The sequence below is a fragment of the Antennarius striatus genome, chromosome 8 (assembly GCF_040054535.1).
Source record: "Antennarius striatus isolate MH-2024 chromosome 8, ASM4005453v1, whole genome shotgun sequence".
NCBI classification, from domain to species: Eukaryota; Metazoa; Chordata; class Actinopteri; order Lophiiformes; family Antennariidae; genus Antennarius; species Antennarius striatus.
Window position 1 is genome coordinate 847,563 of NC_090783.1, and position 17,734 is coordinate 865,296.

The 17,734-nt window shown below is 50.9% G+C and overlaps 2 protein-coding genes across 2 annotated transcripts; one reads left to right on the top strand and one right to left on the bottom strand.

The window, feature by feature from the left end:
- Nucleotides 1-766: 766 nt before the first annotated feature.
- tmx2b (thioredoxin-related transmembrane protein 2b) lies at nt 767-4,823 on the top strand. Its single transcript, XM_068322566.1, has 8 exons — nt 767-1,088; nt 2,797-2,857; nt 2,936-3,049; nt 3,131-3,207; nt 3,298-3,404; nt 3,497-3,562; nt 3,751-3,880; nt 4,021-4,823. The coding sequence occupies exons 1-8, from the start codon at nt 900-902 to the stop codon at nt 4,195-4,197; spliced, it is 921 nt and encodes a 306-aa protein (XP_068178667.1). The 5' UTR covers nt 767-899; the 3' UTR covers nt 4,198-4,823.
- A 405-nt stretch (nt 4,824-5,228) lies between these two features.
- Nucleotides 5,229-17,502, bottom strand: zdhhc5a (zinc finger DHHC-type palmitoyltransferase 5a). The gene is made up of 12 exons (XM_068322532.1): nt 17,075-17,502; nt 14,183-15,157; nt 12,557-12,678; nt 12,313-12,470; nt 11,696-11,868; nt 11,511-11,613; nt 11,345-11,436; nt 10,682-10,808; nt 10,490-10,598; nt 10,306-10,415; nt 7,954-8,963; nt 5,229-6,630 (listed from the first exon to the last, which is right to left on the bottom strand). Exons 2-12 carry the CDS (start codon nt 14,344-14,346, stop codon nt 6,417-6,419), a joined length of 2,382 nt encoding a protein of 793 aa, XP_068178633.1. The 5' UTR covers nt 14,347-15,157; nt 17,075-17,502; the 3' UTR covers nt 5,229-6,416.
- Between the last annotated feature and the right edge of the window lie 232 nt (nt 17,503-17,734).

Below are 17,734 nucleotides of genomic sequence, written 5' to 3' on the forward strand. Positions count from 1 at the left end.
TTGTTGTTAGCTGTACAGGCTGATGATGACATCATACTTTGGTTTCATTTGGTGGAGCAATAGACCCGATTTCTATGACCTCAACGTCTCTAACGATGATACTCATCAGGGTAGACTGCGCATGTGCACACTTTAATTACTATAGTAACATCTTTAAAATATACATAAGCCATCAAAATGTTATGTCAGCTAAGGCTTTCTCTCCAAAGATTAGAGCAATAAAATCTGTAGATATGAATATCTTGTTTTATTTATATTTGTTCACAATTAATTCAAGGGTCTAAAATGATGTTTCCACAGCCTCCGTTGAAAATAAAAGCATTTTGGTTAAGTTTATACAATATATATGAATATATAAAATAATTATTTATTTACGATCCAGCTAAATTAAGATTTTACTGTACTACAAGTAACCAATCAGCAACCAATCCTACACATCCTGTTGTCTGGCCCGACCAATCAGCGCCGGCTTCAATTCATTCGTCCTAATTGACCTCTGCTACTCCTGCTGCCCCTTTAAGAAACCTTTTCTTCACAGTACTGCTGAGGGAAGCTGGAACGAGGAAACAGGAAGTTCAACCGCGTGGCTTCAGATTAAGGGCACATATATTGTAAATTAGCTGAGTTAGAACATAAAATTGTATTCAAATACACCCTAAGTATTATAAAACTTAAATTATGTTCTACTACACAATAATATATACGATATGACGACTCTGTGCATGACGTGAAATTAATAATGCTTTTATTTTTACAACCTCAACCGGAAGTTTTCCGCTTAACCGCTATTCCTAAGCGAGGCAGCGTCGAGCTAACAGCAGGCTAACAGCTCCGTCGCTGCTCCCGGGTCTTTGAGGTTTCCGTCTCCCGTTAGCCGCAGGGGGCCAGTCGGGAAGGACATGGCTCTGCTAACGCCGCTGCTCGCCTTCTTGTACCACCTGCCGCAGGTGTATAAATGGCTGCTGAAGCCCTACTATGTAGCGTCCCTCTTCATGTCCATAGCGTTCCTGGCTGTCCGGAAGACTCCCGGCATCTGCGACCATCTGGCGTCGCAGCGAGAGGACGGCAACTCCTGCGACTTCGACTGGGTAGGTGGAGAAGGTTCCGGGGTGTGTCCGGAGGATCCGATCCCGTTTGGCTCCACAGCCCCCCGGTAAACGGACACAGAATGCCGGGCTAACAGCAGCTTGTGTCGGCTGCTGGTAGCTGCTAGCAGCCGGACGGGAAGCCAGACGGGCCAAACTCCAGACAAGAACCTGAACGTTGTTACAGGATGGAAACTTAATTTAAACACAATCATTTTAATTCCTACATATAAATTAAGGTCTTATTATATTTACGGCTGTTGTTGGTTAATTTAAAGAGCCTTCATTCAGGCACAGGAATCAGTTTAAATAGCCGAACGCTGAAGAGTTAATATGACCAGCTTTATTTAGTCTTTATTTTTATTTACATGTTGTCTTGTTTTTTAATCGTTTTCTTAACAAAGGATTTTAATCTTGTTTTCATTGTTGACGTTGTTGTCTTTTCTCAGACATCAGGTTGTTATTCAGATCTCGGTCGTTTTCCTGTGACGTCACTGATCTCAGAGCAGGTTGATTTGGTCCTGAGTGGATGACCCCGTCAGACAACAGACCAGAGAGCAGAGATCAAGAAGAACCTTCAGAGGAACCGGTTACTAGACGGTTCTAACCAGAGGGAACCGGTTACTAGACGGTTCTAACCAGAGGGAACCGGTTACTAGATGGTTCTAACCGGAGGGAATCGGTTACTGGGTGGTTCTAACCAGAGGGAACCGGTTACTAGACGGTTCTAACCAGAGGGAACCGGTTACTAGATGGTTCTAACCAGAGGGAACCGGTTACTAGATGGTTGTAACCGGAGGGAATCGGTTACTGGGTGGTTCTAACCGGAGGGAATCGGTTACTGGGTGGTTCTAACCAAAGGGAACCGGTTACTAGACGGTTCTAACCAGAGGGAACCGGTTACTAGACGGTTCTAACCGGAGGGAACCGGTTACTAGACGGTTCTAACAGGAGGGAACCGGTTACTAGACAGTTCTAACCGGAGGGAACCGGTTACTAGACGGTTCTAACCGGAGGGAATCGGTTACTGGGTGGTTCTAACCAAAGGGAACCGGTTACTAGACGGTTCTAACCAGAGGGAACCGGTTACTAGACGGTTCTAACCAGAGGGAACCGGTTACTAGACGGTTCTAACCGGAGGGAACCAGTTACTAGACGGTTCTAACAGGAGGGAACCGGTTACTAGACGGTTCTAACCGGAGGGAACCGGTCACTGGAGGGTTCTAACCGGAGGGAACCGGTCACTGGAGGGTTCTAACCGGAGGGAACCGGTCACTGGACGGTTCTAACCAAAGGGAACCGGTTACTAGCCGGTTCTAACCGGAGGGAACCGGTCACTGGACGGTTCTAACCGGAGGGAACCGGTCACTGGACGGTTCTAACCAAAGGAAACCGGTTACTAGCCGGTTTTAACCGGAGGGAACCGGTCACTGGACGGTTCTAACCAAAGGAAACCGGTTACTAGCCGGTTCTAACCGGAGGGAACCGGTCACTGGACGGTTCTAACCAAAGGAAACCGGTTACTAGCCGGTTCTAACCGGAGGGAACCGGTCACTGGACGGTTCTAACCGGAGGGAACCGGTTACTGGAGGGTTCTAACCGGAGGGAACCGGTTACTGGAGGGTTCTAACCGGAGGGAACCGGTTACTGGAGGGTTCTAACCGGAGGGAACCGGTTCAGACCGGTTGACGCGTTCTGTCTGTGTCCTCAGAGGGAGGTGGAGATCCTCATGTTCCTCAGTGCCATCGTGATGATGAAGAACAGGCGAGCGAGTGAGTACATGTTCTCTTGTTGTGGTTGATGTTTGCAGTGAATGTGTTTATTGACTGTTGTTGTCGTTGTCGTCATAGTAACCGTGGAGCAGCACGTGGGCAACATCATCCTGTTCAGCAAAGTGGCCAACGTCATCCTGTTCTTCAGGCTGGACGTCCGCATGGGGCTGCTCTACCTGACGCTCTGCATAGGTCCGTGTGTTCCGCTTCTACTGACTCACGGTTGCCATGGTAACTTGGCTCACCCGCTTGTTGTTCTGTCGGTTCCTCCAGTGTTCCTGATGACCTGTAAGCCTCCGCTCTACATGGGACCGGAGTACATCAAGTACTTCAGCGACAAAACCATCGACGTGAGTAAAGACGTCGGATGTGCGGCGGCGGGGATCCGATCCGGTTCCCGTTTAATCCGCTTTAATCCCGAATCCGTGTTCCCCGTCCAGGACGAGCTGGAGAGGGACGGCCGCGTCACCTGGATCGTGGAGTTTTTCGCCAACTGGTCTCCGGAGTGCCAATCCTTCGCTTCCGTCTACGCCGACCTCTCCCTGAAGTAGGAACCCCCCACCCCAGACCCCCCCCCCCTCTGTAGAATTCCGAGGTGCTGTCAGTGACATCATCAACTTCATTTTCTTCCTGTTCCAGGTATAACTGCGCCGGACTCAAGTTTGGAAAAGTGGACATCGGACGCTACGGAGAAGTTTCTAAGAAGTGAGAAATAAAGTTTCTTGTTCCTGAAACTGTTTCTGATCGATGGGTTCTGATCGATGGGTTCTGATCGATGGGTTCTGATCGATGGGTTCTGATCGATGGGTTCTGATCGATGGGTTCTGATCGATGGGTTCTGATCGATGGGTTCTGATCGATGGGTTGTAGTCTAACTGAGTTCGGTTCTGCAGGTACAAGGTGTCCACCTCCCCCCTGTCCAAGCAGCTCCCCTCCCTGGTGCTGTTTCAGGGAGGAAAGGAGGTGATGCGGCGCCCCCAGGTGGACAAGAAGGGTAGAGCCGTGTCGTGGAGCTTCACCGAGGTCAGGACTTCCTTCACGCGTTAAATCTATCGTAATATTGTTTATTTACTGTTACAATCCAATCAATATCAGCCGTTTGTGACCGATCAGCTGAAACGGATCAATAATCCGGCTGACGTCTGTGTGTCGCTCGTCGCCAGGAGAACATCATCCGAGAGTTCAACCTGAACGAGCTCTACCAGAAATCCAAGAAGCTCAACAAGACCAAAGGAGACAAGATCGGCCAATCACAGTTCCCGCCTGTCCCGGAGGAGGAGGAGCCAGAGCAGCCAGCTGGAGACGAAGGCCCGGAGTCCGAATCCAAGAAGGACAAATGAGACGGTCGGAACGGGGTGGGCGTGGCCCTGACGGTGGGCGTGGCCCTGATGAGGAGAGTCTTGCTAACGATCGGTGATTGTAGATTTTTTAAAAACCAGTCTGTAACTGTATATTCGTGTAAAGTTCTAACCCTGTGGAACACGCTAACGTTAGCGTGTTGCCTCCAGGCTCACCACACCTGCATGAGTGGTTTACTAATCAATGAACCGATTCATCGGCAAACGACGACAAAAACAGACGTCATCAAGTCCGTTCACACAAATCCAGAGTGTCTAGGGGGCGGGGCCAGAGCAGGGGGCGGGACCACAGGTTGAAGAAACAGCTGACTAGCTGCGTTTTGCACTGCAGGTAGATGACATCATCGCTTCCTGGTGATGTCATCACGCCTGTGGCCTCTGGAGGTCAGAAGGTCGTTTCTTGGACCAGAAGAAACTTTTTTTTTTAACATTCCTTCGTCGTGAACTCTCAATCGATTCACGTTTGATTTATAAACACTGACTTTACTTTTATTTGTTTGACTTAATCTGTGAGTTTATTTTGAAGTGTTACTTCCTGAGCAGCGTTCTGTAAAGGACAACTCGGTCTGTTTTGTTCTTCATGCAATAAAATGAGCGTTTAAACACGAGTTTGACCTTTGACCCTTTGTACTGTCGCCATGACGAATTTATCACCTTCCATTTGAATTTATATTCCCGAAAACACCAGAACAGTCCCCACTGTGCTCACTAACACACACCTACACCTACCTACTGTGACTCAATCTAGATGAAGACAACCAGTAAAACAGACGCTCCTCACGTTCGCCATAGTAACAAATCCCCTCCCCTAGCAACCAGCTGCAGTCCCGCGTTACTTCCTGGTTCCAGAGGACGTTGAATTTTAGATCACTGATTGGTTAAAATCTCCACATAGCTCCTCCCCCTAAGGTGTTTCTTTTTGTTCTAATTTTGTCAGCAATGTGATTCTATATTATTAATTTTTAGTAAAACTTCCGTTCGACCTTTTTAAAGTTTAAATCCACAAACTCGACTTTCTTTCCACATTTGGTTTATTTTCTACATTTATGTTACAAACCTCTCAGCAGTGGCCCCAAAAATGAACACACGAGGTCTGTTGTTCTCGGTCCGGTCCAGCGATCCACATCCGGATCCTGATCCGGGAGCGTTTTCCAACATTGCATCACTTGAACATTTTCAGCTACTAAATAAAAGTTATTTCCGAAAACCTTCTGAAATGTTTTATCCAACTAAACCTCAAAGCGTTCGAAACAGAACATCCACAAATCAGCCTTTAAGAAATCAATAATTTGATGGTATTGATACGAGTCCAGTTAGCAACATACTAACAATGATGGCTGAGATCAATTAAGAAATACACCCAGATGATTTATTGATTATTGATGGGCGGGTTTGGAGTCGTGGGTGCAGGACGTTTAGGAGCCATCGGATCAGATCTGTGGAGCTACGATCAGATTTATTGATCCCACACCAGAAGACTCAGGTATTGAAAAGGAATCAATATCTGCAACTCCATAGAAATTCATATAAAAGAATTTAAATTAAATAAGTAAGAAAAAGTGAAATTTCAAGGCCATCGCTCGGGGAATTCGTCTTCTAGAAAAGTCTTCTTCTCTCTTCAGGACCGTTTTTGTCAGAGGCAGGACTTCCTGTCGGGACAGACGGTTGCCGTGGCGGCGGCGAGGAGCGCTAATAGTGGTGCATGCTGCGGTCCGAAGAAACGAAACACCGAGAACCACGTCGTCCTGAACAAACACCGAACCACACTCACAGCGGGGAGCACATCGACCAATCAGCTCCGCCTCCAGTCTCCTCCAGCCAATAGCAGAGCACCACGCCTCCTGGATCTGATGGGCCTCCTGGCTGGAAGGCTGAAACGAGGAAGGGGGCACTTGAGAGGATCCTACTGGGCCCGCCCCCTCTGACGTCATGCAACACAAACAGGAAGTGGCGGACATCATTTTTAAAAGTAGAGTTTATGGCCCCGCCTCCGACGGACGGGGTCACGTGTGGGGAGGAGCTTCAGGCCCAAAGTGACCTGCAGTCAGAACTTGGTCCAGAACGGACTGCTGGTCCCGGTTTTAGGGTCCTGGAGGCTCGGCAGCCAATGAGGAGCGAGTTCCGGGAAGGTCCGGGTCCGATTGGTCAGCGACGCCGTTGAAGAGGCAGGAAGGGGCGTGGCTTCTGCTCCCGGAGGTTGCTCACACAGAAATCTCGTAGGTGGTGCCGCCGACACCAGTCACCTTCTTCACCCCACCCCCCTGGGGCTTATGGGCGGGACTCTGCAGCAACGCTGAGCTTGGATAGGCCGATCCAGGCCGAGCAGGAGAGGAAGGGGCGGAGCAAGGGGTGGTGGAGGAGAAAGGCTGGCCGCCGTTGGCCCGACTCAGAGGTTTCATCTGGATCAGCTCATCCCTGTCGGAAAACAAGAGGTCAAAGGTCAGAGAGAACCACCAGGATCCAGATCTAAACATCAAACACGTCTGACATGATGAGGGGCGGGTCTGATGACGGACGGGCCAATCAGCAGGTTCCAAAGCCTGGATCAGGAACAGAGGCTCAGGGCTTAACCCGCATCAACCTCCAGCGGCTCCTCCACCGCTGCTGAAGACCCAGGAGAGAGGCTCCAGAACTCCCTGGACCAGAACCACAAGCTGGACCAGAACCGCAAGCTGGACCAAACCGTTTAACAACCTCACCTACTTTTGAGAACCTCACATACCTTTGAGAACATCATCTACCTTAGAGAACATCATCTACCTTAGAGAACCTCATCTACCTTAGAGAACCTCATCTACCTTAGAGAACCTCATCTACCTTTGAGAAACTCTTTGAGAACTCATCTACCTTTAACAATTTCATCTACCTTTGAGAACCTCATGTACCTTTGAGAACCTCATGTACCTTTGAGAACCTCGTGTACCTTTGAGAACCTCATGTACCTTTGAGAACCCCTGAGAACCTCATCTACCTTTGAAAACCTCATCTACCTTAGAGAACCTCATGTCCCTTTGAGAACCTCACAAAGTTTTGACAACCTCATCTACCTTAGAGGACCTCTTTGAGAACCTCATCTACCTTTAACAATTTCATCTATCTTTGAGAACCTCATCTACCTTTGAGAACCTCATGTCCCTTTGAGAACCTCATGTCCCTTTGAGAACCTCACCTACCTTTGAGAACCTCATCTCCCTGTGAGAACCTCATCTCCCTGTGAGAACCTCATCTCCCTGTGAGAACCTCCGGTACCTCAAACAGCTGATGAACAGTGTATTTTACCCATGAGCCCGTCCTACAGCTGGGTTGGGTCAGTAACAGGAACATGGAGCCGGTGCTGCGCTGGAGAACCAGCCAATGAGAGGAACGATGAAGAGGATGGACCAACAGACAACACACATGCAGGAGCGTGACGGCGCCTACACCTGGTGACGACGTGGGCGACGGGGTCGCGACCCGTCAGACGGGAGGTTTTGGTCACGTTACGTTAAACACACAACAACACGACACGACGATGACATCACAGAGCGGTGAGAACGATCACACACACGGGTGGACAGGCAAAGGGAAGAGGAAGAGGAAGAGGAAGAGGAACTCACAGGAAACCTGGCAGAGGAGGAAGAGGAGGAGGAAGAGCAGGGAGGAGGAGCAGGAGAGGCAGCCAATCAGGCGGTCAGCTTTCAGGCGTTCTTGGTTAGAAGCAAACCATTGGTCCTGACAACAGGCCCGACTCATACTCACTTGGGCGCTGGTGCTCCTCCCCCTCCTCTTCCTCCTGCTCCTCCCCCCCCCGCCCCCGCGGCGTTGGCTCCGGCCGACGCCGACGCCTTGCGGACCAGCTGGTACTGCAGCTCGGCAGCGGCGGCGCTCGAGTAGGACAGCGACTTGCCCAGGGGAGGGGGGAGCGGGGAGTGAGGGGGCAGCGTGGTGGAGGCGGGGCCCAGGGGCGTGTCCGTGGAGCGGGTGCGGTAGGGGTAGGCATGGCGGGGCGGGGCGTGGGGGACGGCGAAGCGAGGGGGGCGGGAGGAAGAGGAGGAGTGATGGTGATGGTGGGAGTGGTGGTGATGGTGGTGGTGGTGGTGGGGCGGGGGGGCGGGAGCAGGCGCCTGATTGGCCATCGGGGGCGGGGGCTCCCTCTCTGGCGGCGGCGAGGAAGACGTGGAGGAGCGATGGAGGAAGTGGGGGTGGCGGGAGGAGCGGTGGTGGTGACGGGGCGACTGGGCGGAGTCAGAGTGCATCTCCGCCGCCCGTTGCTGTGACGACTGGAAGGGGGAGGAGCTGTAACCGCCTCCCGCCGGCGTGCCGGGTCTTCCGGAGGAACCCTCGGGCGCCGCCCCCCCGTCGTAATCATCGCCGCCTCCCAGCAGGCTCCCGTTGCGCGCCGGGTGGTGAGGCGGCGTCTGATTGGCTAAGCTCTTATAGCTGGCGGAGGTGGTGGTCGCCTCGGAGACGTGGGCGGCGTCCGCCGAGGTGTGGGCGGAGCCGGTGGAACGCGACACCACCCCCGAGAGGACGGCCGGGTCGGAGAAAGAGGGGTACGAGCGTCCGCCCAGGGAGTAGCCGGGGATGCCCCCCCCCTCCGCCTCGCGTCCCCCCTCCCTCCTCTCCCCCCCTCCTCCCCCGTCGGCGGGGGCGTCCCTCCGGTCGAGGCTGGGCTGGGAGCGGAACCCCGGCTGCTGGCTGGACTGGAGGAGCGAGGAGGTGGAGGAGGAGGAGTCCCGGGCGCTGCCGACGCTCTCCCCCCGACTCAGCTGGAGGGGGGGTGGGGGAGGAGGGAGGGAGAAGAAACATGAAGCTGAGCAAACAGGAGTCAAGAGCTACGTGCCCCTTTACAAATCACCACGGCAACCAGAGTCGTCTCTCCCAGGGGTCCCAACGCGTTTAGCACCGGTGAACCCAGTTTGAATAAACTTTATCAGCAGCGTTCTGGTATCGTCACGCCAACGTTTGTTTCCCGGTGGTTCTGCTAGCTTGGGGGTTTGAGTTTAGCGCTAATGTGCTGTGTGTTAGCGGCCGGAGCGGCCCCTTTAAGAAGGTAGTCATGTGACCGAGGCAATAACACGAACAGATGAGGGGAGGAGCTAAAACGCTTCAAGCTGTGCATCATCTGCATAAAAGCAACAGGAACTGTTGTGGGTCTGGATCAGAACTGTAGAGACATCAGAACGGGGCCCCGCGGGTCGCCATAGCAACAGAAACCAGACAGCAAAAATAAAACGATACGACCGGCATAAGAGTGTTTCATTCTAACCATAATAATAAAGGTGAATCCAGTTTGAATAAACTTTATTAGCAGCGTCCTCGTGACGTCACGCCAACGTTTGTTTCCTGTTGGTTCTGCTAGCTTGGGGGTTTCAGTTTAGCACTAATGTAATCTGTGTTAGCGGCCAGTGCGGCCCCTTTAAGAAGGTAGTCATGTGACCGAGGCACGCATCTCCACAAGCATCAATCGTGACTCAGAGACAGACGTGGAGGAGAGAATCCATCTGCTTCGTTCAGAACCAGATCAGAGAAGAAACAGAAGTGACCGTTTGACCCACGGCCCGGCACCGGTCCACGACCCGCAGGTTGGGGACCACTGGTTTACCCGGTTTACTAATATTCCACATAAACTTCAGATATTTAGATGATAATTGAGATTAAACCGCAAAACGGAAGAAGAGGGAAACGATCAGAGTCGGATTTTGACGACGAGAACATGAAACATCACAATCGGACACCAACGGGTTCTGATTGGCTGGAAGCAAAGGAAACCAGGAAGGAGGAGGAGGTTCAGAACAAACTGGAGACGGAGGAAGGAGAATCAAACCAACAGATGGGGGGTCAGGAGGATCTGGACCAGACATGGGAACAAATCCTGACTGATCCGGATCGGACCCGTTCAGACCTGATTCGTCCATGTCTGGACCCGGGAACGTCAGCGGGTCCAAATGTTTTCAGAACCGTCACTTACTGATACGGATCAACAGAACGCCACTGAGAAACGGAGCCAAGATGGCCGACAGGAAACCAAAAAAAAAAAAAAAGAAGAACAAACGTGAGAGCGCATCCGCGTCAGCCGGACGTCACGCCCGCCTGCCGCCGCTGCGTTACCTGGTTGGCGTAGGCGTGCGTGAGCGCCGTGTGGTTCTTGCCAGGGCTGTAGGCGGGTCTGTACTTGTACATGGTGGGGGTGGGCGGGGCTTTACCCAGGAGGCTGCACTCTGTGGGCGGAGGAGAGCAGACGTGAGAAACCATTAAGTTTTAGCAGGACGACACGTGCGCGTGACGTCGTTACCCTCCGCGTTCCCCCGCGTGATTCCAGGGTAACGGAGTTCCGGCTTGGGGGGTGGCGGCGGCTCGGCGTCACATGACTGGCTCTCCATCATCTCTAAACTGGACTTGGACTGGGGAGCAGAGAGAGAGCGGTCAGAACACGCAGGGAACACCGGCGTGGACCCCATCCCCAGAGTGCCGTTGTCATGGTTACCCGGTGCAGGTCTCCCTTGATGCCGTTGTCCAGGATCTTGGCGGCCAGCTGGGCCTCGGTCAGCTGGGGCCTCAGGAACGGAGGCTGGACACACACACTCTGCACACACTTCTTCCTGCCCAGGTACCTGCAGGGGGCGCACACGCGTCACCACCACGACACGCTGAGCAGCGTCCCACCCACGCTACCTTCAGAACGGCACAGCTGACGCTAAGGTCATTTAGCATGCTAATGCTACAAGAAGCTACTTCTTTAGGCTGGTCTGCCACAGTAGAAAGCTAGCAGGATAGCATTTATTAGCCGTTTTCTAAAGTACTGCCTGTTGTACTGCCTGTTGTACTGCCTGTTGTACTGCCTGTTGTACTGCCTGTTTACCGTGGGTCAGAGGACTGCAATTTCATCTATGCTGTATGTCGTGCATACATGGTACACTTGACAATAAAGCTGACTTTGACTCTTTTACCCATAATGCATCAGTATGCATCTTTGTTATGCGAGTTATGCAAACATGTCTTCCAATACTTTCGTGGGAACAAGTGGGCGTCGGTCACAATGACCAGTGGTTGATCACAAGATCAGAAAATGTCAAGAAGCGATCATAAAAAAGCTGCATTAGCATTGTTAGCTGGCTAGCAGTTAGCTAAAGTTAGTGGTCAAACGTACCTGGGCGCTTGTGAGCTGCACAGGACGTGAGAGACGTTCCTCCAGCAGCCATTGGTGAACGGATTGACTCCGCCTCTGAACTTCCCGGTCACCTGGAGAAACAGAAGAGATGCTAACGATCGCTAAAGTACGTAGCAGGCGGCGGCGGAACGGGACGCGGTCCCACCTGCTCGTTGGTGGTCCTGCCTCTGGCCACCAGCACCACGTGGAACCCAGTGAGCCCGGCGACGGGGATGAAGAACAGCCCGGCGACGCACATCACTGCCAGGCTAGGGGGGGTGGCGAGTTAGGGAGGAAACAGGAAGTAGTTTAGTGCCCATACCGATTCCCAAAAGCGACGTTTAAGGATACGTGACGATGGCGTGCAGCCGGTCGATGTTCTGGCGGTGGTAGAGGATGAAGAGCAGGCCGAAGCCGAACACGGCCATGATGTGAGCCGTCAGCGACAGCAGGAACAGGAAGAAGTAGCGGTAGTTCCTCCGGCCAATGCAGTTGTTCACCCACGGGCAGTGGTGGTCGAAGTCCTGCAGGGCGGGGGCTCAGGTTAGCTTAGCGTCCCATGGGTTCTACCGTCAAAAGGTGACTGAGCATGCTAATGCTACAGGAAGCTACTCGTTTGCAACAGCTGATGGCTAGCAGGATAGCATTCATTAGCCAAAAAGGTTCAATTTGGAAAAAGTACAGCAGCAAACCACTCATTTACCCAGAATGCATCAGTTCACATCTAAATGTAATCCTTATTTCTGCATTTACGCTGCTCGTTATTCTAACACGTATTCTACACTTTGATTATATTTGATTGGACCTCAGGGTCATGTGATTCCTGCTTGGTGATCATGTGACCTAAACACTTTGGGGCGCAGCCCAAAATGTTTTGTTCGTTTTGTTCTCGTTTGACGGTGGCAGAACTTAAGCTGACTGAGCGCTGCTGTCTGATTGGGCGGCTGTCGGCTGGGGGGGCGTGTCACCTCCACACAGTTGTCGCAGACGGAGCAGTGGGAGCAGCGCGGCGGCCGGTAGAAGCGGCAGGTGGAGCACCACTTCATGCGGACCTGGATGCCCCGGATCTCCACCGTCTTGTAGAGGGGGGCGCGGAAGTCGTCCTCCTTGTCCTCGTCCTCCTCAGCTGGGGGGACGCAAACGGAGACGGACACGCGTCAGACATGCCCTGATCGGCCCGGGGACTAGCCGTCAGCGCGTTAGCGTGCTCACCTCGGGGGAAGATGCCGGGGTCCATGAAGGTGGCCATGCAGAAGTTGGCCAACACGAACAGGAAGATGACGCCGTTGTAGATCGGCACCGCCACCGAGAAACGCTCCGACAGCCAGGGGCAGCTGGAACAGCCACAGACAGGAAGTCAGCACCGCCACGGGACGGCGTTGTTGTGTTTACCCCAGACGGGGGGGTTTTAGGGGGGGGGGGGCATAAACACTAACAGCCTGGAGAGGCTGGATGATGGGTCTTTATCAGAGTGACAGATGTTGGCCTATTTTCTCCTTGCTAATCTGAAGCACAGAGCCGACTACACGCCACACACACACACACACACACACACACACACACACACACACACACACACACACACACACACACACACACACACACACACACACACACACACACACACACACACACACACACACACACACACCTGTCAATCTGATTTTCTCACATTTAAACCACTTTGCTCCTCCACAGCTTCCCTCCTTGCCTTGCGGACGCCGGCGGCGGTGGGATTACAACTCCAACGCTGACCCGTCAGAAACGCCACCCCCTCGGTTCGGTCCACGCCGGTCGGGTTTCACACCCGTAAACCCCCAAACATAACCCGCTCCAGCTGACCCGGAGACGTTTGTACTGTGTGAACGCCACAGACGGATTCGACTGAATCGGTTCGTTAATGCCGGTTGAAACGGGGTGACGTGATTGGATGTCGTTTTCCCAGAAGAATGGGCTAAGACTCCCAACGGGACAAACTGGATTTAAACTGCTCTGAATATTTCAAGAAGATGGAAAAAGATTTTTCCAATAACAAAAATAAACACATTTAGTGTCGTTGCAGGACTATTGAGCACACCTGTATGAGCTGCAGTCATCCAGGTGTTGGACCACGAGATATTTACAGCATTTTCTGCACTATAAGGCGCACCTTCACAAAATTTATATTTTAATACTTTTTTCCATATATAAGGCGCACTGGATTATAAGGCGCACTATCAGTTTCGGAGAAAATTAAAGGCTTTTAGGTGCGCCTTATAGTGCGGAAAATACTGTACAGAGATTTTTTAACATCTTCATTCCGGCACCTTTCCGAACTCAACAGTAAAACAATGCATTCAATGTCTCGATGTCGATTCATCGCTGCTAAACTAACGTACAGAAGCTCTGGTTCCTCCTTCAACAACCAGTTTCATTTAAAACTAGCATCATGTGACTTTTTTCGCATCTGTGATGTGAAAAATATCTGCGATGAGTCGCTGTTTACAGTCCAGAAAATATGGAACGTCTCTATGTACGTACAAGAAACAAGATGCTGCTCTGGACTGATTCCCAACGCTGGTTAAATTGGAGTTTAACATCATTAAACTATAGATTATAATCTCATCCTTAGATATAATCTACCTCCCTTGCATGCCTACAGGCCCCCTTGTCTGTGGTGTGTGTATTACAGGGGCCTGTACACACTAATATGCATGCATGTGATTTGATTTGATTGACTAACAAAAAAACTGGAGTGTGCGTTCTTAACTTCCCTTCGGGCATTATAACAGTGTATTAAATTAAATATTAAATTAAAGTTATTCTCAGAGGGCGTGTCCATCTGTCACTGCCACTTACGTGAAGCAGAAGAAGAGCGTGGTGGAGCCCACGAGGAAGAACGTGGCTGCAGACACCGGGACGTACCGCGAGGGCCGCAGGGGCCGGCTGGGCGGGACCACGGTGTGAGGGAGGGGCGACGAGGTGGGGCCCCGCCCTTCACTCTTACTGCTGCCTCCTGGCATCACTCTGTATGTGTGTGTGTGTGTGTGTGTGTGTGTGTGTGTGTGTGTGTGTGTGTGTGTGTGTGTGTGTGTTACGTGGAGGAATCTGACATTCAGAGTCTCTGGATGCAGAAACAATGGAGGAAAACCTGGAAGCACGGATTGTTGAGACGTTTCTTTTTGACGGGGGTGAGAGGAAAACGCCTCAGCATCACGAATCCCAGAGGAGGAGGGTCAAAGGTCAGGAATTTAAGAAAAAGTCTTGCAGATAAAAACTTAAAACTTCCTCCTTCAGTCCAGGGCCGGTATCAGCGACGGCAGTCTGTCAGCGGCCGGAGCAACAGCCTGGTCTTTCTGTGTCGGGGCATCCCTGAAGCCCACCGGTGGCCGGGTCACACCCCCTCACCTGCCGGCCCCACCAGGGATGAGAACCACAGCGACGGCGACTTCCAGAAGACCTGAGCATCCGTTAGCATCCATGTACAAAAAAAAAAAACAGCAGTAACTCCAGAGCGATGAAGAGGAGGGTGACGATCTTTAACTCCACTGGCCTTCCTCACGCCGTCCTGTTAGCCTCCGACCTGCAGGTGGCGCTCTCTCCAGGACATCCCCTCCCCAGCAGACGCCCCAGGTTGGATAAAACCTCCCACAATCCCTCAGAGGCTAACGCCTCCGTGCGGCAGTGTCCTCGTGGCGTTGACAGGGACGTTAGTGTCCTGAGGTTCCTCCGGTTTTGTTGTGCCCGCCTCCGCCCTTCGAACCAGGAAGTGATGCGGATGAAGGTGGAGGCGGTTCTCTTCTCCAGCTGGTCCTGGGTCAGAAGCTGCTGCACCTGCAGTGCGACAGGAGGAGGGAACCTGGTTAGCACTCCGGTGACGCACGCCACCGCGAAAACCCCAACCAGCCCCACCCTCGCCCACTCAGGTGTTTCTAGCCCTGCCCTCACCCACGCAGGTGTTCCTAGCCCCGCCCTCACCCATTCAGGTGTTTCTAGATCTTCCACAGGAAAGCGTTTCACCTTTGAGGCCATCAGCTGTTTCCTCCAGAGGCAGGAAGCACAAACGTGTCTGCTAAAGCTAAGTGAACATGCTAACACCTGTCATTCTATAGGTGTCCAATACTCAATCAATAATCAGATGAGAGTAACTGATCAGGCATTGATCATGTCTCTCTCCCCAAACTGAGCGAATAAATAACGTTTGTTTATAATCCATTTATTATTCATTTCTACTCCGAACTCACTGACAATCCTCTGACGCGCGTCAATTCACCACGTTAAGCTGTTTAACTATTTAACTCTGAATATTGAAGAGTAAATAAACTAATATAAGATTAAAACTCACAGGAATTTTTAACCCCGTGAAGACAGGCTGTGTCACGTTTACAGCGTGTCAACGACCAAATACAGACAGGAGTCAACAGTTCTGTCAAACAACATAAATCCAACTGTCCTTAGTGCCTCCTAAAGGAGCGCGCGCACACACACACACACACACACACACACACACACACACACACACAGGGTGTGTGTCGCTTCCCACATGCAGATGACAAAAAAACATCCTGATCACAAAACAAAGCCTTTAATCGTTGCCACATTGGACGTTTCTAATATTTCTCTTTATTGCCTTCTCTTCCATGAGTGTGTGAACGAGACCATGAGTGTGTGAACGAGACCATGAGTGTGTGAACGAGACCATGAGTGTGTGAACGAGACCATGAGTGTGTGACCGAGAGCAGAACCGACATAATCGAGTCTCACGCACACAAAGCGAGTGATTTCATGACAACCAGAGCGCAAATCTGTTGAAATCACGTCGTTCACTTCCTTAAACTGTCAAACGTGAGGAGATCAGGAGCTGTATTTCTGCTGACTGCAGTAAAATATCATCTTGTTTATTATTTTTATAGGTTTGATCAAAGACATAAAAAAGGGATCAAACACACGCACAAATGTTATTTTTGCATGTTAATCATAAAGCACAGAAAAACCTTCAACATGATGCATTTCCTTCATTTCCTGCAGAGAATGTCAAAACAGAAATGATGCAATATATTGCAAAAAAACCCCAAAACAAACCATAATAGTACAAAACAGAGTTCCTAATGCTTATATTTAAAGGATTGCTGTCTGATTGTGAAAAATTAGGTGCAGATACAGAAACAGCTGATTAGAACCAACAGCTTGAACGATGGCTGTGGGTTCAGGCTGGATTAAGGAGGGCCTCGGTGGAGCTAATCCACCGGATTGAGATCTGATACATTCACACAAATGTATAAAAATCAGACCCTAGTTTATTAAGAATAAAATGAACATGCATTCAGGGCCATCATCTGTGCTACGGGGGCGGGGAGCGGTGGGTGATCGTGGGTGTAGGGTGGGGACCCCCGGACAGGAGGACCAAGAAAACACCCCAAAAATCAGATTCAATCCATCATGCTAACATTTTATCATCTTATTACTGAATCCATCGCGACGGAGCGACATCAGGGTGGAGACGAGTCCCGTTCATGAGTCACTGCGAGGATGAGTCTGAGCAGGAGATGCTAACCGATTTAGCATCACAACCAATAAATAAACAAATAAACAAACAAACAAATAAACGTGGTTTAACAGATTTTAAAGGTCCAAACTAGTCCAAGTCATCTCACATCTCTCTTCCGTCTGACACCAGCTAGCCTGTGGCTACCTCGTTAGCCTGTGGCTACCTCGTTAGCCACCTGGCTAGCAGCGGTGCTAACAACTTACCTCAACCTCCGAGCGGCTTCACAACAACGGTGAACGGGACGTGCCAGTCCGGCTCGCGTTAGCTCCTCTTAAGGTTGTAACGAGCAGATACAGCTCCTGATATCCGCTGTTGTCCAGGCGAGTTGTTCACACCGGGGCTAGAATTCGGCTCTTCCCCGGGAGGCTAACGCGAGCTAACCCAGCGCTAAGCTAATTTACCGACAGACTAGCTAGCTGTTAGCTTAACTCACTGTTAGCTAGGGGTGGACTCCGCCTGATTTTTAAACTTCTTTACATTAATTTAGCATCTTTCTGCCAACAGGGGCTAAAAAAATGATAAAAACAAATAAATTCTCATGTTTCCGTAAAATGTATGACCGATAGATTCCCAGAGGCCGACATATTTGTCAGTACCAGATATGTGATATTAAACTCCGATGCTAAAATCTCACAGCCGAATTGTCGCAATGAAGGTAGCGCCGATTGGACAACGAGGATGTCCGTCAAGCTACAACAGAATCCTATTGGCTGTTCAGTCTTAAGCCCGCCTTCCTCGTTGAAACATCAAGCTTGCGCAAAATCGTGATTAAATTTATTTCCTCCCACTTTAAAGAAAGAAAGAAAATAAATAAATAAACAAACAAAAGAAAGCAAGAAAGAAGGAAATAAAGAAAGAGCTTG

What these genes read in the sequence shown, in the direction of transcription:
- tmx2b (XM_068322566.1), top strand. Translation starts at nt 900, where the DNA reads ATGGCTCTGCTAACGCCGCTGCTCGCCTTCTTGTACCACCTGCCGCAG. An exon ending in TCAGCGACAAAACCATCGAC is followed by an intron (nt 3,208 to 3,297) that starts GTGAGTAAAGAC and finishes TTCCCCGTCCAG; the next exon opens with GACGAGCTGGAGAGGGACGG. An exon ending in TACGGAGAAGTTTCTAAGAA is followed by an intron (nt 3,563 to 3,750) that starts GTGAGAAATAAA and finishes TCGGTTCTGCAG; the next exon opens with GTACAAGGTGTCCACCTCCC.
- zdhhc5a (XM_068322532.1), bottom strand. Translation starts at nt 14,346, where the DNA reads ATGCCAGGAGGCAGCAGTAAGAGTGAAGGGCGGGGCCCCACCTCGTCG. An exon ending in CGGCTGCACGCCATCGTCAC is followed by an intron (nt 11,614 to 11,695) that starts GTATCCTTAAAC and finishes CACCCCCCCTAG; the next exon opens with CCTGGCAGTGATGTGCGTCG. An exon ending in TCAAGGGAGACCTGCACCGG is followed by an intron (nt 10,599 to 10,681) that starts GTAACCATGACA and finishes TCTGCTCCCCAG; the next exon opens with TCCAAGTCCAGTTTAGAGAT.